The sequence below is a fragment of the Macaca mulatta genome, chromosome 7 (assembly GCF_049350105.2).
Source record: "Macaca mulatta isolate MMU2019108-1 chromosome 7, T2T-MMU8v2.0, whole genome shotgun sequence".
Taxonomy (NCBI): Eukaryota; Metazoa; Chordata; class Mammalia; order Primates; family Cercopithecidae; genus Macaca; species Macaca mulatta.
The window spans coordinates 106,046,368-106,068,109 of NC_133412.1; the positions used below are offsets into that span (position 1 = coordinate 106,046,368).

At 42.6% G+C, this 21,742-nt stretch overlaps 1 protein-coding gene across 2 annotated transcripts in view; it reads left to right on the forward strand.

The window, feature by feature from the left end:
- The first annotated feature begins 7,326 nt into the window (after positions 1-7,326).
- Positions 7,327-21,742, forward strand: part of NPAS3 (neuronal PAS domain protein 3) — an 864,000-nt gene continuing 849,584 nt past the window's right edge. For both annotated transcript variants that reach the window (XM_028851483.2, XM_028851486.2), the window contains exon 1: positions 7,327-7,820. In XM_028851483.2, the coding sequence (XP_028707316.2) occupies positions 7,771-7,820 (50 nt within the window). In that variant the 5' untranslated portion in view covers positions 7,327-7,770. The remainder of the gene's footprint in view (positions 7,821-21,742) is intronic.

Sequence of the window (21,742 nt, forward strand, 5' to 3'; positions counted from 1 at the left end):
TAACAAGTGCATTGTAAGGTAACCTACTGTGCAAATCTTCTTTGAGTATTTTGTGTATTCCTGTTTTAGAAAACAAACTTTCTGGAGGGCAGGAGCCATATTAATTCTCGTAAAGATGGGTAATTGAAAGCTTGGAACTTTGAAGTTGAATGTGCTCATTAAACTATTTTGATAACAAAGCATAATTGAAAAGGCTTCAGTTTATGTAGTTTTAAATGTCCAACAACAAATCTCACATTTTCTTTCCATTGGGGCAATTTTGCCCTTTGGGTTTCCAAGAAAAAATTGCCCTCCAAAAGTGACAGGAAACAGGGTGATACATTTTTGTAAAATAAGTAGTGTAAAATAACGATTTTGTAAAATAAGTAGTGAATAAAATGTTATTGCTGGCCTCTTCTAGTCTTAGAATTGGTATTGAAACAAAGAAGAGCAGTAATATTCTTTGTAAATATAACTCGTTGACTGTGCAGAAAGACTTTAAAAGGGACACTAATCTAAAAGTTCTGCACTTCTGGCCACAGAGGGCTTTTCCCTCCTTTGACTCACTTGGCACATTGAGGCTGCCTCTGGATGCACAGGATCGAGGTGGAATATTGCATTACATTCCTGGAGTACACGTGGATCCAGGAGCCACTTGCTGGAAGCCTCCATCAACTGGTTGGCCTAGACATCTGTGGCAGGCACAGCACCACCCCACAATGGGCCAACAATTAAAAGCTAGTTTATAGAAAGGCACCGCCTGCATCGGGGTTCATTTTTAGCCTCGTTCATGAGTCATTTACATACTAGACTTCCTTTGGCCTACAATACCGCTGGCCTTGACCAATGCAGTCAGAGAAAGAAACTTTTCCCAATCCCTAAAACATTCCTGACCGCTCTCGAATTGGCATAAACTCCCATTTCTCGCTCTGAGAAAGCCTGCGCAGAGCCAAGGAGTGGTATTTGTGATCTTTTCATAGCCCGAGAGGTAGGGAGGAGAGCGCGCTGAGATGCAAGTCAACCTGCGACGCCCAGCGCTGTGTGCTCCGCGTGGGATGAGGACCCACTTCTGTGATCAAATCTTTTCCACCAGCCCGGCCTCCGCCCCCATGACCACAATCCCGGCCCAAAGACCTTGCGTTTGGCCTCTGCACAATAAGTATCCCCGAAATGAATGCCGATAAGCTAGAAAATGATTTCTTCTCGGGAAGGAGGGAGTCAGGACCTCGGTTAGGTCTTCAACAAATTCGTGGGATCCCTCACACAGATGCTCATTACGATTCTTTTTACGTGCAACACGTGGGGGACGAAGCAGTTTCATATCTCCTGGTATTATCTGCCGTCCAAAGCATTTTCTTTGAAAGGAAAATGGAAACGCAGCTGCGCCGTGGGCCCGGCCAGCGAGAGCTGGGGCTCCCTCCCTCTGTTTCCCAGCGGCTGCCGGGCGCAGGAGGCGCCTCCGGAAACTGACTTGGGTTAGGGGAGTTCAGAGGTTGCCCCGGCAGGCGCGGGACGCCGCCAGGGCAAAGGCTCGCCTTTGTGCGGGTTGGCTGTTTCCCGAGAGCCATCAGGGTGGGAGGGGACGCCCGGGTCTGCGGCAAGGGCAGGCGTCTGGCCCCTACACCGTGTGCGGGGACGCTGGGCTGGGCGGCCTGTGTCACTCTCGGCCTTGGCAACTTCTGGCCAATCCGCCCTGCCCCTCTGTGTCCCGGCCTGCCGGCTGCGCCCTAGGCTCAAAGGGTTAAGCAGGTGCCTCTCCGGGCGAGGCGCTATTGGCCGAGGGCTGGGGCGGCGCGGCCGCGGTCACCACGCTAAGCCGATCCCAACTTGGGTTCCTGCGGAAGGCAAGGCGGCCGGCCACTCGTCCCCTGGCTGCGTCTGTGGGGCCCGGGCCTTGGCGTGCAGGAAGTGGGAAGGAGCAAGGACAAGAAGGGGCAAGCACCAGCCGCACCAGCAAAGGGGGCGAGGGTGGCGCGCGCAAGATGAGGGGAGCTGGAGCCCTTCATCCCGAAGGAGACTGCGCCCACCGCCCGCAACTCCACTCCCGGCTCGCGAGCCGGAAGAAAGAGGAGGAAGTGGGACAACGGGGGTCCTGGGCAGGGGGTGGGGGAAACGATCAACTCCTACCGCCCCCACCCACTAGCCGAGTGAAAAGGAATGCAAGTCGTCACTTAAAAAGGCTCACCCAAACCGCAGGCATGCCTCCTCACCCCTTAAAGAAACATTGATGTAATAGTGTGGAGAAGTAACTGAGAGACGCGAGGAAATAAATGCACGTGTTTTCTCTTTTTGTTTCCCTGGTGGTTGGAATTTGCAGAGTTCGTCTCAGTGGTGGCTGCTAATTTATTCGTTTCATCGGTCGAAAGGGGCGTATAGAGGTGGGTCATCGGGGCACAACCGGATACCTCTAGCCGGACCTACAGTCCTCACCTCACAAGTTTGTCCAGGACCAACCCGCCCGCCCACCAGTAGCGGGAAGAGCCCATTCTTACAAGGAGAACAAACTCTCCATTGCACAAAAGCGGCTTCTTTTTTTCTCTCCGTCTTTGCACACCATCCCTCCTCGATAAGTATCAAGTTCTTGAGGAGCCCAACTTGCGCTTGGCAGCCCTCGCGCTGCCTGATGTGCATAAAACGGGCAGAGTGGGGTTCCGGACAGGAAGGGAGGCTCTACGCCCCCATTCCTGCACACGCGGGCTGGCTTCCAGGTTGCTGGAAGCCGCGGGAGGCGCGAGCTTGCCTGGATGGTGGTTATTTCTCTAGAGAAAGGAGGGGAGAGAGAGCGCGCCTGAGTCTTGCACTTTGGGTCGGAAGTGCGCGGCGTGTGTGTGTGTGGGTGTGTGTGTAGAGGGGGGCGGGAAAGAAACGCACCCTCCGCTGCCGGTCATTCCCTTGCACCGGCCAAGTCCTCGCCAAGCCTCCCGGTGCATCCTTCCTCCGCCACCCCCTCCCCTTCTTCCCTCAGCTGGGCTCGCGCGGCGCAGCCGGAGCAGCCAGTGAGAGCAACATCCTGGAAAGAGGGGGGAGCACCGCCGCCCCCCAAAAGGGAAAAAAGGCCCCACCCCGACACGTTTTGCTGTTTGCAAGTCCCTCGCACGCCCCCCGCACCTCCTCCTCGCGCTCGCGGCACCCCCCCACCCCAGCCCGCTGCGCGCACATCAAAGCGTCTCTCCGCGGCGCACAGTGGCCGCGGCTCACTAATGGGATTGCAGGCTGGTGCCTGGCTCCGCTGCTGCCGCCGCCGCTGCTCGCGCTGCTGCTGCTGCCGCCGCCCGAGCCCGAGCCCGAACCCCCGCCAGCCCGTGCCCAGAGCCGCCGCGCCCGGGGGCCGAAGCCGCGGCGATGATCCGAATCTTTCCGGATTTCAGCGTGCAGGTGACGGCCGCGGCGGCCGGCGGGGCGGCCGCGGGGGTGCCGGCCGGCGCGGGCATGGGGAGGGCCGGCGCCGCGGCCAACGGCACCCCGCAGAACGTCCAGGGCATCACCTCCTACCAGCAGCGGTGAGTAGTCCCGCCTGGACTGGGATAGTGCCCCCGCCCCGGGGTGCTTGGGTGGGACTCACTTTGCCTCCTGTTTTGTGTCTTACAACACACATGCACATTGCCAGGGCTCACTTTGCCTGCCCCTCGTTATCTACAGATGAGGAAGAAAAACACACTTCACTTTGGTGGATTGAAAAGCACTCCAGTGCGCTGGCGAAGTGAAATCATGCTTTGCCCTTTGCCTGGCCCCCAAATCCAGAGCCTCAGCCCCGAGTAGCGGAGGAGTTGCAGCGAAGTCTGAGACGCCGCACAAGGTGCTTTTGCAAAGTTTAGGATCCTCATCCCTTTCCAGTGGAATTTTCTCAATGCCCCAGCCGGATGCGGACCCGCGCAGACGGACAGCTAGGGGGGCAATTGATCACTGGAGGCTGATTGATCATTTGTTTCCAAACAGAATAGGAACGATTTTCACGTGTAGCTGTAGACTTGGAATTCTACATAACAGTGTTATCATGTCACCTGTTACTACAGGGAAATACAGCATGAAATCCGAGTCTCCTCGGCGCTGTTAAGTATTCATCTTAAACGCATTATAATGCAAATGCCTAAGATTCAGGAATACAGGTTAGGAAGCAAATTTTACAAAGTCAGGGTAGGTGGTGAGAAGGAAGTTTTAAAGCATTATTTGTTTGTATTTCTCTTAAAAGTATTTATAGATTTTTCTTAAAAATTATGTATTTGACATTGAAATAGTAATTTGATTCAATTAGGAAAGAAAGGGAAAGCAATTTACCACCACCAACAGCTTTAGAACCCTGAAGTTTTTCCTGAGGACAACTTTTGATGTTCCAAGATTTTACTGAAAATGTAATCCACAAAAATGCGCTGAGAAAAACTAACAATGTACTGTGAAAGGTAAACTCCCCATTTGTGGGGCTTGGTTTTATAAAAGATGGAAGAAAAAAGAGCACATGAAAGTGTGAAATTAAATATTTGTGTTTCCCAGATTGCACACGATTAAACATCTGAGAGATTTGCCAATGGCATTTAACTTAAAATATACACAATGCATAATTCAAATAACAGTTCCTATTTTTACCTTGTATTTCAAACTTCATTGATTTGAGAACCTTTGATTTGAACCAACAGTATTTAAACTGAAAAGGTTAAGATAATCTATCACTGCCATATTTTGTGCCTTCCAACCAATGGCCCAGTGACCAGAGCAGATTTTGCATAACACATTGAGTGTTTTCCAAGTTGATGCCCAGTATTCCAGATATTCTGTAGAAGCCTTCATTATATGCTCTGTGTACTGCCTGAAGTTTTTTTCTTTCTTTTTTTTTTTTTTTAAGAGTTTGGAAAATAACTCAAAAAGGGGTTATTCCTTGTCAAAGAGATTTTTGATTTAAATTATTTTAGTCTTGTTTTACTTCAGTGATTACAGGAACCTTTAATACAAAAGATCTGGGTCTCTTTCAAACATAAAAGACTAGAAAAGAATGAGATTTTTCCTTTTCATGGTTCAGGTATGTTTTTTTTGGTCACTTATACAACATTTAAATGACAATAGAATCTGGCGGTCACTTTAACTAGGAAGTGCAGGCAATGGTCACAGTAGTATGGTCTGTGAAGTAGGGAGTCAAGGGTCAGAAGTGTCAGATGGCCTTTGGAAGATTTCAGGGACCTCCGGGAACTTGAGCTAACCTATACCATATAAATTGAGCATAAAGGGGTGGGGGTTTAGGAATTTTCTGCCATCAGGTTTGCTCTGAGTGTTGTTATCCCTTACCATAAAGATCACCTCGGAGACAATTTTCCCTCAAGGCAGGAGCACCAGGGGCAGTCCCCTACAGTCTGCCACCTCAACACTGAGAGCTGCATTGGTGCTTTCCACTTTCAACTCTGAATTTGGGTCCCTTATGAAGTCTCTGAATTCCACTGCAGTTCTAAAGACTAAGGCTTTTTTTTTTTTTCCTAGCATCTCTAAACTTTAGCTTTTGGGGTGCATTATTCCCTCCTTCGATTTTTGTGTTATATTGACAGAAGAGAAGATGATAGCTGTGAAAAATGTAGACTTCTTTGATTTTGTTGCTAAGACATGATGACACCTGTTACTGTCTTTTAGTTAAAATAGGGGGAGGGGGGCAGAGAGTGAGCCGTGTAGGGCAAGGTCATTGGTAGGTGTTGCAGGTAGGGTCTGAGTCAGGAGTCCCCTGTCCTCTGGCACCTCAACAGGATTGTGGGGTTCTGAGGGACAGACTTAGTTTCCGCTTGGATTTGTTTCCATCTGGATTTGTTAAGTGAATGGTGACATATCATTTTACCAAAAAATTATTTTTAAGTACTTTTGAGGAGTCCGCCGCGGGAGTGACAGGAGTGGGGGTTTTTCAAGCAAAGAGTGGCCTGTTGGGAGACTACAAGCTTCTCTTATTTGTCATCTTGGGGCAGAAACCCCCTAGACTGGGTGTCCTGGAGCCAACACTTTGAACTGGCAACTTTTTCCCTTCTCTGCCAGCCCATGTATATCTTGTCCATAACACTCTCCACTCCAGTTCATTTCTCATTCTCTCCTACCTGTAGAGTGTACTCCAAAGAGAACTTAAAACACCATCATGCAGATTAAACACCTCTACCACGAAAAACATTTATGTGTTCGTTGGAAGTTTCCAACTCCCAGCCCTACTTTACTGGAGTCGTAGAGACTGAATGGAGGACCCCTTTTCAGGTCTTTATTTTTTTTCGTAAGTTTAAAGTCAAATGCAGAACCTCACACAGGACTGATGTTTTCCATCAGGCGCTTTCATTCATTCAAAGTGGAAATGCTTTGGGAGTCCTTTCTACTTGCCTGGTTGACACATGACTGACCCAAGTCTCTGCGTAAAAAGCTGTCCACACGCTTCTGATTGGTTTAGTGGAGAAAACGCACTGACCAGGGTCTACCCAGGTAACAGGATTCTAGCGCGGGCCCTGGACTGAGTAGCCAGCCTTTCTCTAGGCCTTGCTGAACTGTCAAACCGGGGTGCGGCTGGGCTAGATCCCAGAGGGCGCAGTCCGGTCCCAGGTCCCAGGACCCGAGTCGGGAGGGGCTTCCATATGTGAGTTTAAAGACGCGGGGATTCACCTGTGAACCCTGGGGTCTGCACTCCTGTACGTCCGTGACTGATGCAGATGCTCCGGCTTTGGGAACGCTGCTGAGAGCCCCAGAGCCACAAGGTGCTTGTGCTGTTGCTGCGCCGCCCACGGGGCTCTTGGGCCAGCGCACCCCCCACCCGCATTGATTTCCGCTGCCCCCAAGGAGCTCCCGGGACTGTGTCCTGCCCCAGCTCGCTCCCGTGGCCTCCCAGTTCCTTTTGCTGTTTCTTTCTTTCTTCCTGGCTGCAATACTCCAGAGAAGGGAAGTGTTTGAAACTGCAACTGAGTGGCGTTGTTGCGCCGGCAGCCGAGCCTTCCAGTCCCCCAACGAGAGCGAGAGAGAGAGAGCGAGCGAGCGAGAGAGAGAGATTGAGAGAGAGAGAGAGACAAGGGGGGGTGTGTGTGTCTGCGTGCGAGAGAGCGCTCTGGAGCAAAGCAGCTGGAAAATGCCCAGAAATACTTTCACAGCGGTCAAGCTGGAACCCCCTGCGTGTCCTCCCCTTCCCCGCTCCTCCTGGCCTAGACCCCGCGCCCCCCGCCGGGAGGGTGTGCGCCCCACCTGCCACCGGGTGGCTCCGGGTGGTAGAAAGGGGTGACGGGGGGGGCGCGGGTGGTGGCGCGGGGGTGAGAACCTGGAGGCGGCGGGGCCCTGGGCCGGGCAGCCCGCGGGACCGCGCCGCCGCCTCCCCCCGCCGCCGCCGCCTCCCCCTCCTCCTCCTTCTCCGCCGCCGCCGGTCGCCTGTCTCCGCGCCGGGCATGCCTCGGGAGCCGGGGCGGCCCGGGCCGCGGGCGCTCTGCGGCGCATGGACGGCGGCGGCGCCCGGCGAGCAGCGGGAGGAGAAGGCGCAGGCGGCGGAGGAGGCGGCGACCCACGCCTGGGAGCACCGGCGGCGCGAGGGGACGACCGGCCGCCGGCGAGGCTCTGGCCCCACTACTTTTCCGTAGCCTCCCCGCCTCAACAGCACGGCCGCCGCCGCCGCCGCCGCCGCCGCCACGGCCACGGCCACGGCCACGGCCCCAGCCCCGGCCGCCGCCCGCCGGGCAGCCCAGAGCGCCGCGCACGGCCGCACTCTCCCGCCACCCCACGCACACGCACACCCCCGCCCGCCCACGCCCCCCACCCGGGAGGGGGGAGAAAGGCAAAAAGTAAGAGAGGAAAAAAAATAGCAGGAAGATGGCGCCCACCAAGCCCAGCTTTCAGCAGGATCCTTCCAGGCGAGAACGGTAACACTTTTCTGTTTATTGAACCTGCCGCCGGGCCGCTGCTCCCGCCGCCGCCGCCGCCGCCGCCTCCGCCGCCGAGGGCCCAGCTCCGCCGCCCGCCCGCCTCCTGGGCCGCGAGCCCGCGGGGACCTCGTCTGGGCGCAGCGCTCGCCCGGGGCCCCGCGCATTGTCCCCGCGGCGGCTGCGGCAGCGAGCGGCTCTGGCGGCGGCCGGGCTCTCTGAGCAGTCGCACCTCCTCGGCTCGGCGAATAGAGTGACTCGCTGACAAAAAAAAAAAAAAAAAAAAAAAGAAAAAAAGAAGAAAGAAACAGAAAAGGAGAAAAAGAAAAAGAGAAACAAACAGAGATGCGAAGGCGCTGCCGTGTGACGGGAGCAGCAGCGAGGGTGGGGGGCCGGGGATCCCCGGGGCCGCCGCAGGTCCCCTGGCAGCTGCTCTCGAGGAAGGGAATAAGGCTGGGGAGGGGGAGGGAAGGCGGCGAGCAGGGGGAGGAGGCGAGGAGCAGGAGGAGGAGGCCGGGGGCGGGGAGCGCGGAGCTAGCGCCAGGCCCGGAATGTGTCGCGGAGGGGCCGGCTCCGGCTCCGGCTCCGGCTCCGCGCGAGTAGCTAGGCCGGGCCGAGCCCAGAGGAGCGCGGCCGCCGCCTCCCCGCCTCCCCGCCTCCCGGGCTGCGCCCTCCGCTCGGCAACTTGTGGGTCTCCCGCTCTGCCCTCCGCTCTCATCTTTCCCTCCCCTCCATGCCCCTCCCAAAGGAAAAAGAAAAATAAAGAAGAAAACCCTCAAATCCAAATAAGCAAACAAACAGCGAGATCCAAAATGTGTCAGCAGTTGGAGCATCTATGCCCCGTTAGTTACTGTTTGGGGATCTGTGTTTTAAAAAGTTCCTGGTGAGAATTGCATATCCAGGCAAGGGGCTCAGTGGAGCATGTCTGTTTGAAGTTAGTTAAACTAGTACAGCCACAGGAAAAGGGAGTTTGTGTTCAAAATACCCGTAACTGTCCTACGTGAGTAGCATTGATAGATTTTCAGAGTAACTCAGCACCCCCTCCCCATCACCACCAACGTGGTTTTCCCTCCTGCTGTCCACCCAGCCTACTTTCTTTGGAATCCTATTTACTATTAATTGGCAGCGTTAATGACATTAATTGTATATAGCATATTGGTTTGAGCAAAGTGGATATCTCTTTCTGTCTCCGAAGAGGAAAGGCGCAGTAGGAAGCATGAAATGTTACCCATTGATTCATGAGGAAAACAAATACAGTCAGATATATGCACCCCCACCCGCAGCAGGCGCGTTGATTTTCCTCACAGGCTTAAGTGAACTTGAAGACAAGGGGTGTGCTTAGTTGCAAGATTTAATTATTATAACATAGTTTTATTTTTGATGCAACATAATATTTAACCTATAGCTTACATCAGAAGACGATAAGGAGATATTCAGGCATCCATTCATTTAAAAAGCTTATATTGTACTGTTGCTTATTTCTTTCATACAATAGGGAAGGCAGAATTGTCAGGATTAAGGAATACTTTTGTTTAGTAGATACATAATTGACTAATTCTAAACGCGAGATGATTCTGTAAACATCATGTATCAGGGAGTAAATCATACAAAATCCAGTTTTTAAAGATGTTAAATGTGTATAGCATTAACTATTGCTCCCAAACTGTAGAAAATCTGATAACTCATATAGCTAAAATGAGCATTTACTTCTTAAGAAGTATCAGTGTTTCATGAAGAATTCACATATTACTTTACTCTTGTAGTAAAAAAAATTTCTCAGAGCGTTGTGCAAGGATTTTAAAAACTATTTTTTATCTAACATGAATACTTTTTGAAATCAGAAGTTTATAATTGATTCCCCCCTCTCCCTCCCTCCCTCCCTCCCTCCCTCCCTCCCTCCCTTCCTTCCTTCCTTCCTTCCTTCCTTCCTTCCTTCCTTCCTTCCTTCCTTCCTTCCTTCCTTCCTTCCCTCCCTCCCTCCCAGTTGTGTTGTTAATAAATGTATTTACTGGGATGGCCCCAGTAATCTCTCTAGCAGAGGCCTATTTGTGTGCCATTTTGGGAATTTCTCTGAGATAAGAATCTCAGAGATAGAATTAATTTCTAGAGGAAACTTCATAGCCTGTGCATGAGTGCTTTCTTTATCACCTGTCTCCATTTGGCATTCGAAGAAGGTAAATCAAAGTGTGCGATTTGTTATTCTGCTCCACTTGAGAGCTGAACTAAATAACACTTGGTCTGAAATTCTGATTGAAGTTGTAGGAGGATATACTGTATTTAATTTAATGCCCTTTAATAGCATCTTCTTGTTCAGCTTGGATGCTGTCATTTTAAAGGTTGGATCTGAGAAGGTTTAACCTGTATGGAGAAGGAGGAGTAATAACAGCCGGGTGCGGGGCAGAAGGAGCACTGTAGAAGATAGGAAGGAAGGAGTTATAAACTAAGCCTTTCAAAAGGCAGTAACCACCAACTTGGCCCCTTATCCAAACAGTTGTTTTATGCCCCAAGGGTTCACTCTGTTATCAGGGTTTTAAATGCTCTTAACACTTTAAGTGTAAACATTACACATGTAAGTTGATTTGGTTTTGTAATGAGAAATGGGAAATCAGATGGTTTGTTCAGGAGGGGGCTGTTTTTCATACTACTTGCTTCAAGTAAGTGAATAATTCCACCTTTATTTGCACATTGTGCCTAGAACTTGTTGGTTAATAGTAGTATTTCCCTGTAGCAGTTGAACACAAATATGTTTATAAAAGATGACTTTCTGTGGATATGTTTTAAATAGTATCCTCCTATTTATTTAAAAAAATGTTTTCCAAATCATTGATTTCACAGAGGCATTTATGGACAATGTATTCTTTACTGCTTTTCAAATATATTAGTAAGCAGAAACAGAGAAAAATATATCTTTTGAATTGTCTCATTTATTTATGAAATATCTAACCTGTGTAAAATAATTCAGTACCAAAGTCATTTCCTTATAGTAATGTTTATAATGTAAATTTCAGAAAAATAAGCTCATTCTTGATAATGTCTTTGGTTACTATTTAGTGCTTCTTAAATTTCTCTGAGTTATATATACAGAAAGTGCCTCTTTAGAGCCTGAAAGAACAAGTTGAAAACCTTGTGTACATAAACTTGTTTGATTTTCTTTAAACTCCAATAGACTGCAAATTATATAGCGCTACCACAAAGTTTTTCTACTATGTGGATGTATAACCAAGAAAATTAGACAGAGAGAAGTGTCAAGCATGTGATATGCCCATGCTGATTTGCAAAGCATATCCCAGTAGCACAAGGCTTTTGGTTGAAAAAGTAAAGGTGGTGGAGACTGTTTTTTGGAGGTATTTCTATCTACAGTATAAGCTTAAATAGGGATGATAAATGATTATATGCATTGTCTAACACTTGCTTATATATATAAATAGCTCCAAAAGATTGCTTGAATGATAATCGAAAATATGAAATAGGATGGCCTTCATATCACAAGGCCAAGGGTCTACAAATGGAAAAACTGAAATAATGAAATATTTCCAAGGCAACAGACTGTCAACAAGAACTGTAATGCATGGGCATATCATGATCCACCAGAGAGGATATTAGATCGTATAGCTCCAGAGCCAGGAGTTATAATGACCTTTATTATGTAAGACCCTCCCACATTACAACATCTTTTCAGATGTCCAATTTCTGATTTATGAATTGAAAGGCATATAACTACTCCACATGCACAATATGCTAATCACTGGATTTGATTCCTTACAGTGAGCAAATGAGCAAACCTGAATTCAACATTATTTGATACTTTTTTTTTTTTTAAGTTACATGAGGTATTTTCAGCACCTAGTAGTATTATTAGTAAGGTTTTGGTTTCTGTGTCTTTATATAGTCTTAAAAATATGGCTAAAAGTGATGTGCAATTAATATCTCAGTAATGAATTGGTAAGACTTATACTGTACTTCAAATATAATCCACAAATTGGAGTAGTTTGATAATTTTAGTCATATGAATTTTGATTTTCCCCTGTAATTCTTCTACCCAATGGCTGGCCCTATACTGTAATATAGCTATTTTATGAGAATGCCAGAATACCTGTGAATCACCTTACTCCTTTTCCCTGCCCCAGATCCTGGTCTGGGATTCAGTGGTATGTTAAAATTGTGTCTGTTTGAAGTGGGACCTGCTGCTAGGATCCCCTGCTCTGTGGTGAGGTTTTCTATGGCTTCTGTGAAGCAACACTTTTGGGGAAGCATTATTTATTTTCTTAAGCTGTAGGTCTTCATATTTGGGGATTTCTTCTTTCTTTTCTCCCTCTTTCTCTCTCTGTCTCTCTCTCTCTCTTTCTGTCTCTGTCTGTCTGTCTTTTCAGAGTCTTGCTCTGTTGCCCAGGCATGCTGGAGTGCACTGGCACAATCTCAGCTCACTGCAACCTCTGCCTTCAAGTGATTCTCCTGTCTCAGCCTCCCAAATAGCTGGGATTACAGGCACATGCCAATACACCCAGCTAATTTTTGTATTTTTAGTAGAGATGGGGGTTTCACCATGTTGGCCAGGCTGGTCTCAAACTCCTGACCTCAGGTGATCTGCCTGCCTCAGACTCCTAAAGTGCTGGGATTACAGGCATGAGCCACTGTGCCTGGCCTTTATTTGGGGATATTTATGGAGAGTATATTACAAAAATTTCAAAATCCTTTGAATGCTTTCCTTTACTAACTTCCTTAAGTGCTTTACTATTAATAATGACCTTAATGTAACGTTAATCTGTTTTTGTTTTTCTAAAATTCTAGTAAACCTGTATCTTATGCAGAATGTCACTAAATTTAAAGAAAATTAACCCACATGAAAGCAGAACTAGCCCCCACCACCTCCATGCTATGTTTACACAGTCACTTTTTCTGCTTATAACATTTAATCACTCTGATTTTTAAAAGTTCTGCATTGTATTGGGGCTACGGTCTAACTTCAGGTGTTTTATAGACATGTCTTTAACTGCTTAGGATGAATAAAGCTGAAACTTAGTAACTAAGTTAGTATGTTAAATTTTAGTTGATTAAATATTATTCTTTAAATTTTAAATGCTATCAAAATTGCACATAATGGAATATGTGAAACTTTAAATATATAAATCTATGATTAGTAAGAACTAGAATTTATGGGAAAATCCAATTGTTTGCATTCGATGATGTTAGTATTTTCCTAGTAAATAGTAGCCTTTTTTTCCTCCTCATTGGTCGGTGTAATAAACCAACTGTAACTGAATGGTATTTTTACTGCGCTGGGCCTCATTAGTGTGAATAGGATGTTTGCACTATTAAGTTTGGTAGAATAGTTAGAAGAATGTGTAGTAATATTAGTAATACTACAATGCAGAAACAGGACATGGCTTAGTAAGAATAAAGTAACTGCGACTGTATCTGAAATGACTAGGGCAGTGACAACATTAAGCAATAGTTGAAGTTTTCTGTATGCATTTGTAAAACATAGTGTCTTGGTGAATTAATTGAAATGCTGTGGTCTTGTATATGAAACCAGAAGAAGCAAGATAAAGATCTTATGTTATTATGGCCCACAGTTCTCCTGGCCCTAGAATGTAATGATTGACTGGTTTTTTCATTCAGCTTCATTTATTGAACCTCTACTGTGGACCATGGTGATGCGTGCCAGGTACAGTACTAAATATATACCTTGTAAGAGCAGTTGCTTTGGTTATAGGCTTGCCCTTCTATTGGATATATAGAATATTATAGAGAGCCAGAAGACACCATTTTCTAAAAGAGTAAGAAGTAATGAATTCATAGAAATATAAGGCTTTCTTTTTTCACTTCTGTTAGCTTAATGTTCTGGGAGGATAGTTATTCAATTTGGAAACTATTGTAATTAGTGACTATAAAGTGGTTAGAGGCTCCTGGAGGAAGGAGTGAGAAAAGATACTGTATAAATTGAAGTGAAATTATAGCAAATTTTATAAAAGTTATTTTGATGAGATTTAAAAATAAAAATAGTATATGATGATGATGATTATATAATATAAACATTGGACACTGCCATGTTTCAGACACTATATTACATGCTTCACAATAATTTTCTCTTTAGTTTCCCCACTGACCTAGGAGGGAAATGCTGATATCCCCATTTATGCATGAGAAAATAGAGGTTTAGCATTCTCAAGGAAGGTGATAGAGTTAGAGACTGAATTCAGGTTTGTCTCTGAGGTGAACTTAGGCAGTACAGTCTTTGTAGAAACGTACCTGAACACCAGTGTGGAAGGGCCTGCATTTTCAGACTTTCCAAACTCAGAGATTTCCGAGCCAGTATCAGAGAGTTCCAATGGCAGAAAGACCAATTCACTGTGGGTAGTGAACGATAGCCCTGTGTTTTGGTCCTTCATCAGATGTTTGGAGAAATACAGTGTTTATGAAATTAGAGAAAGAATCAATATTGAAAGCATCGTTACCTCACCCTTTACTGTCCCAGTAGTTTTGTGGGCAAACTCCATAGCTATACATACTTTAGGGCAGATTTGTAGCTAAGTGGTGTCAGAAGAATCAGGTTTCCATGTACATCTGCCTCTTTGGTCACAGCATGTGAAGTTGTCAAGGCCCTCTGCTCATATAATTCATGGCTCAGAGTGTGCCACAAGTTTGTCTAAAGATTATAGTTGAAGCATTTTTATTTTGTAATACTTTTGCCACTGGTTGTGTAGAAACAGTCTCATAAGGCTTTCTGAATAACTCATTTTAGTACCTAACTGTATTTCTGGACATTGTCTTTTGAAATTTATAAGGATTTGTACAAGTTGGCCTCCTGCCAAATTATCTGGCATTATAACAGTGGCAGCAAGCATTTATATAGCATCGTGTGCTAATAAACAGGTACTTTTCTAAGAGCTTTACATGCATTCACTTATTTAATTAAAAATATGACATGTTAAAATGGACCACAATAAATACATAAATGGTAAGTTATTATTTACTCCCCCATCCCTGCAACACACACACACACACACACACACACACACATGCACACAAGCAGAGTCATCTTCAAGAAGGGAAAGTTAGGCTTTGGTAACATTTTTTTCCTCTAAGCCAGGAACCCTAGGGGTTGGTCCGATACATAACAGTTCTTTAACAAAAACTGTACTTTAGGAAACTTTGTAGCATGTGACGTGGGTGGGTGTTCATTGCAGAATATATGCAAGATTGCAGTAGTAGACAAACATGCCACAATATTACATTTTTGGATGTAATATTGTCAACTAAATAGCTTCTTTAAAAATAACATGTATAATAGAAATTTCATGCTTTAAAGGACTGAATAAGAATTGCTTGAGTATTTGTGGTTGCAAGGTAATTTGCTTGTGTATCAGATTCATTTTTTACCTTCAGCAAATATCTTGTTTATGAAAGGATAAGTTGCCTTATAAGATGTGGCAAAGAACTTAAAATTTAGAGGGTTGTTTTACTGAAATATTGAAGATAAAAAACAAAAGTCAATAGGAAGCATTAAGTGAAAAATAGACTACAAAATTTTAAACAGCCGTCAGATCATCTTAGAAGAGATTACATCTGATTACAGTATTATATTATCATCAGTATTCTAATGCAGAATTAAAGGACTGTGAGTTGGGTACCCAGTATAAAACATTAAACTTACAAATCTTAATTGCGTATTTTGAAAAGTAGTGTCCCACGGCATTTTAAGACCACTTTATAAACTTATAGGGCATTTCAATAATATTTCCTTATAGCTGATGAACTAGGGCGTTTTCATTTGTAAGATTTATAAAAAGAATTTTATTATAAAGAATTTAATATTGAATTAAGGGTCATCTGTGTGTGAATATAGATATAATTAACACTCTCTTCCCTAAATCTCTGAATTTTCCTTTCTGCTAAAGTAACACTGCGGAAAAGGATGCTAGCTCTAAACTTCATTCAGAAGCACTTTAACTCAGAGAGATGGCAGTATTTTGATGATGGCAAGTGGAATGATTGAAACTGTTTGCAGAACTTCTCTCTGTGGTCCTAGAAAATGGAGACATGAATGAATAAGGATATTTTATTAACTAGTATGTATTGTGCTGATGGAGGGGACATTTTCCCTTTACAAATATAATTTATTCATCAGAATCCACTAAAAACATATATTCTATTCATGTATATGATTTTTTAAATTATACAAGATTTTTGTAGATAGTGTGCGCAGCTTATATATAAGTCACATGATACATATATATACACTGTTTACAACATAAATTATATATAAAATATAAGATATACCATGTTTGTGTATGTCTATCTGAAATGGAAAAATGTTACATAGCTATCTTGAACATTATAAATGTCTTACTTTAGACTGAGTTACATTTAAATGTATGCAGTGGATTGGTGACTTTTTGTTTTCCTAATGCTGTAAGGAAAAGTAGGCTCATCATTTTTTTTTTTGCACATTTTTATTGTTCTGTGTAAATGTAATTTGTTAATCCTGTGAAATTTGTCATAGATAAATTTGCTTGGATTATCTTGTCACCACCGTATCTGCATTCTTTTGTTCATTGCTTATTCATAATTTAACAGTCTGGCAGTGAGCCTTTTTGGGATGCTCACAAAAGATATATGACCTCTACCAGCTGCTACTATAACCTGCAGAATGCACAGCAAGACATTAGAAACGTGAGGATTCCTCTACTGATTAAAGTGCTCTTCATTTAAACAGTCTGTTCATAAGAATCTCAGGAATCTCTTGCTACCAGCAGTTTTGATTTTTTTCTTCCTAACAAAATTAGTTCTAACAATTGCATCTTCATTTGCTATGAATTTTTCACATTATCCAAAGGAAGTTAATTTCTTGAATGCTGTTTCTTCTTTGTAAATAAATGCTTAAAACATTTATATTTGGGGGATGTCAAAGTTGTCCAAAAATGGTTTTATTGGGCAACGAGGAATGTAGAGTACATATATTGCATCCTAATCTTAGAAGAAATGGTTGGTTTAATCCTGTCTGAATCTAAGAACTTTACAGTTTATATTTGAAACACTCCATATTATGTAGTATGTAGCAGACATTAAACATAAAATGTTACTTGAAATATAACCACATCTTTAGGTTTTCATTATTCTGAATTAGTTTAGCATATGAATTTATTCTTTTCTCTCTCTTTGCCTCTCTCTTTCTGTCTCTGGAAATCAGCAGATCAGTTTATGAGCAATGGTTAGCTTTTGCCTCTCTCCTGTGCAGGCATATGATTACGGTTCAAAATAATTCATCGCTAATCCATGCAGTATTGGTTCATCTCCATCACTCTGTTCTGTGATTAGAGCCTCAGGCCTGCTGCCTTGCTTTCTGCCCTGATTTTCTTTAACTGCAACCCTTGTTTTAATATAGTTCTGTAGTCACCACTCTCCTACCAGCCCCTCTCCATTCCTCATATATATCGATTGCAGTAGATTAATATTTATTTGAAGCCATTTTTCCAGACTTTGTGAAAAATGTATTCATTTCTTACTGTGACTCTTCATCTAAAGGGAGAGGGGAGAGGGAAAATGTAGGGCTCAGGTATGCAACTCTTGGACAATAAAACTATTGCATTTCCAGTCTTAATTCTTCGCTATGGTCAGTGTATTTTACTTTTTACAGAAATCAGGAACTTTAGTTTCTTTGAAAAAATTTTATACAGAGTAAGGCACAATGTTAACAGTTTAACTCTATGTGTTTCTAACAGTTCTAGAATGGCTTTCTGTATTTTCTAAGGACATACTACAGCCAATGCAATCACCATAATATACATTGATCAGCTTGCATTGAATATTTCCAGACAGGGACACTAAGCTATCATTTTCCTTAGCATCAGAATTTGCCAATTTTACCAGAAGGTCGTCTAACAGATTTTAAAAAGACTTTGTTTCAGATCTCAGTAGTCCTGTGTTCCTTTTAATAATTACTTTAGTCTCATTGTAGCTGTGTGTTTGAAAGTGTAGGTCAATGAGGATGATTGCATTCAGAATTTCATGATCTGTGTAGTGGAACAAATTGAAAGCAAAGCCTGTATCAATCACTGTGAAGGGAGGGTTAATTGTTACCGCTTCTCAAGCCTCTGGACAGATAAACCAGTAATGAAATACTTATTGCTCTGATATGTGAATGCCAAAGGATGAAACAATGGAAACAGAAGCAGTCTTCAGAGATAACCAAACAGGCAAAGAGAAAAGAATAAACTAGATGAAAGTATGGAACTGTGTACTGCATTAACTCTCTTAAAGTAATATTGTTTTTAGTCTCCTACCCATATTTTACTGGCAGGTTAGGGCAGTATATATCAGGTTGATAAAGCCAAATAAGAATATAAATGGAAACCATTCTTTCTGTTAAAAATATAAAGGACAAAAGTAAAAAATCCAGTCCTATGCTTTATATGAACTCTGTATATTTTATAAAAATAATTATTTTATATTACTAATTATATCACTGTTTAAGGTATTCTTTTTAAAAAAGTTAGTTATGCTACATATATTAAATTTATATATGCATAGATGTCTTAATTCTAGAATGTTTTGAAGGATTGTCTTTGAAGGAATTTTGGAATTTTTGGTTTATTATACACCAAAGTATAGAGGAAATAGTGTAATACATAAAGAAATAGTAAAATAAGAATTAGTGTGGCAAAGAAATCATGAGATGAAATACATTTAACCATTTCTTCCATATGAACTTAACATTTAAACATCTGTTAGTTACTTATATGTTGAAATATATGCAAAAATATTTAGCCAAATTGAAGTCTTAGGTCCATGACAATCATCTCAACACAGTGGGTAGTTCTGAAAATTAATGAGAATGATAATACTGTAAAGACTGTTCCAGAGTTTGCCCAAATTCATTATCTAAGACTCTTGTTAAGAACATCTCAAAGAATTTTAACCAGGAAAATATATTAATGGTTCAAAAGCATTTTCAAAGCCCTGAATTATAAAAGTATAATGGAATTATATATGCAAGAGTTATAGTTAGCAGCACAGATAACAGAAGCATTATAAAGGCATATTTTTCCATAACCTTTACTGCTCTTGCCTGTGGTTTCATCCATAGGGTTTAATTTCATACAGCACATATATTATTGATTTTAGGATGAGAAAAGTCAGGATCATTTAAAAAATAAAACATAGGGAAGCTTATAACTATAAAAAGTTGGGTATATCTACATTTCAGCATCCATTTCAGATGTGATACAACTACTACCTAGGTAGAACAGTCTTAACAAAAAGAAATAATCTTCCCACGTCTTTGTATTTACCTCAGAATGTTAAGAATTTCCTGAGGCCTCAATCTGTGCCGTATGGATGTGGCTGCATAGCAACTGAAACAAATGATTGGCCCATAGCCCTTTTTATGATAGTGACACCACCCTCTAGCTAATGTGGTTTTGTATATTTTAAAAGATAACTGTAATAGTATTGCCATAACGTTGCTGAATCAGGATTTTTAAACTGCCAGTAAAATACACCAGGACAGAAGTTAGTAGAGAGCTCTCAAAGTCAAGATGCTCCAAAGGGTGTCAATCTTTGTGTACAGCAATGGGCCGGCAAAAAGCAAGAGTTCCATTACTCAGTAATAAATGTGTACTTAAGACAGAAGCCCATGGATATCGAGATTGTCAGGGCAATACATTATGAATTACCACTGGTTACTTGCTGCTTGGGAACTAGTGCAGCAGCATGGAATGGCATAAATCCTGGTCACCAGTGTTAGTCTTCCATTATCTTTGTAGGAAGTTGTATTCTACGTAGGTTCTTTAACCTTTGAGAGCCTCAGTTTCTTTATTTGCATATTGAGTTGCTAATACCTACTTCCAGCTGCAAAAATCTATGATTATGTGATTTGAATTATGTGGACATATAATATAAAATAATGAGATGAGGTACTATAAATGGCAGATTGTTTTTCCAATGGCATTAACATTTACAAATATTCCATATTTATAAAATGATTAAATAAATTTTTTATATCAAATATGATGCTTGTCATACAGATTTCAGTCCATATAAAATAGAGGATGTTTAAATATTCTTCTTCATAAAAGCATCTTTGAAAGGAAGCATCTTATTTCAAGAGTATCCAGAGGACTTTGCAATGGAAGCAATGGGATGCCTTAAGTTAAATTTTAAAGTGACTTATGATGCCATGACTCAATGTAGCACTAAAGAAAAATACTAAAAATGTTTGGAGATAAGTACATTTGTTTGTTAAATTCAATTGAGACAGTAGAAGAACTCTGGAAATATTGGAAAACTAGATGATATACCATGAAGAAGGAAGTTAACAATGTAATATTTGATGGACAGGCAACTGCTTAAGGGAATAACTAATCTCTGAAGATTTTGTGTGTTCCTAAAACATTTATAGAGGAATAAATTCTGTAGTGAGATATTTACCCAAACTACAACAGTTATTTCTTTTTAACCTTGTTTTTAAAAAGCACTTTCTCCTAATTCTTCTCCTTTACTCGTAAAGGTGAACTGATTTGGGGTTTGTAGTGCAGACAGATTTAAAGATTTATGAGTAGGTAAGATTTCTTGCATCTAGTAGATTAATGACTTTTAAAATAGAGGTATCACTTATTTATGTTTTCTTGAAAATTCCCAGTTAATGATACTTAATAGGCATTGCATGTATATTTTCGTAAGATGATTAAACTTTTTGCTTAATTTCTATATATGTGTGTAGATTATACATATGTCCTGTGTATCACATGTAGATTAAGAGTATTTCATCCCTGTAACTATGTAGTTATAGCTCTTGTCAGCAATAATGGAATATACCACTGATAAAATATTGTTCCCCAAAGAAATACTCAGTTCTGCAAAAGGTAATGTTCTATTTTTCCATTATGAAGACACTTAGGAAAATGTTTTAAAACGTTATAATGTGTACTAGACTTCTGTAACTCCTTTTCCCCCTCGTCACTCATCAAAACTCTATTTTCCTGAAGCTAATTTTGGCTAGGTACTAGAAGATGATCTGATTAGAACAATTCAGATTTAGGGGTGAAGTTTGTTTGAATTTTTAAAAGGAGCCTATCATAACAAACATGTTTTCAATTAATAGAACGTGAAAAACCTTTAGTGTGCCCTTCCTTGTCTCCCGTACCACACATATAGATACATTAGTCAATACTTTGAAGTACCTCCCCTGGAAACAATGTCTCATAGTGACATTGTTTTAGAAAAAAAAATTAATTTTATCACAACATTGAGTATAAAAATGGGTGAATGTCATGAATTGGGTTAAATACATGTGTTGTACATGTTTTCATTGGTAACCATATTTGTCTATCTAGTTACAAGTCACTAACTGTGGTAAAAATCTACCACCAATGAAGAAATTTAGAATTGAGTGATATGTAGTGTCAACCAAAATTGGAAATACTTGTGGCTCATCCCAGCACTTTAATCACAGCCTAGGCAGGAGAATGGCTTGGGCCCAGGAGTTCGGGTCCAGCCTGGGCAACATGATGAGACCACGTTTCTACAAAAAAATAAAATCAGCCAGGCTTAATGGTGCACACCTGTGGTCCCAGCTACTTGGGAGGCTGAGGGAGGAGGATTGCTTGAGCCCAGGAATTTGAGGCTGAAGTAAGCTATGTTAATGCCACTGCACTCTAGCCTGGGCGACCGAGTGAGACCCTGTCTCAAAACAAAACATCAAACAAAAAGCAAACAAACAACAACAACAACAACAACAAAAAACCCCAAAACAACAACCAAAAAAAAAAAAAAAAAAAAAAGGAAAGAAAAAAACAGGGTTGGAAATACCTGCTCAGTGCTGAAATAGAATTTAAACTTGGGATTTATAGATGGCTATAGTATTTTTTTGTAGAAAGGCATCCATAGCAAGTGTTTTAGACTTGGGTTGAACCAAACCACAT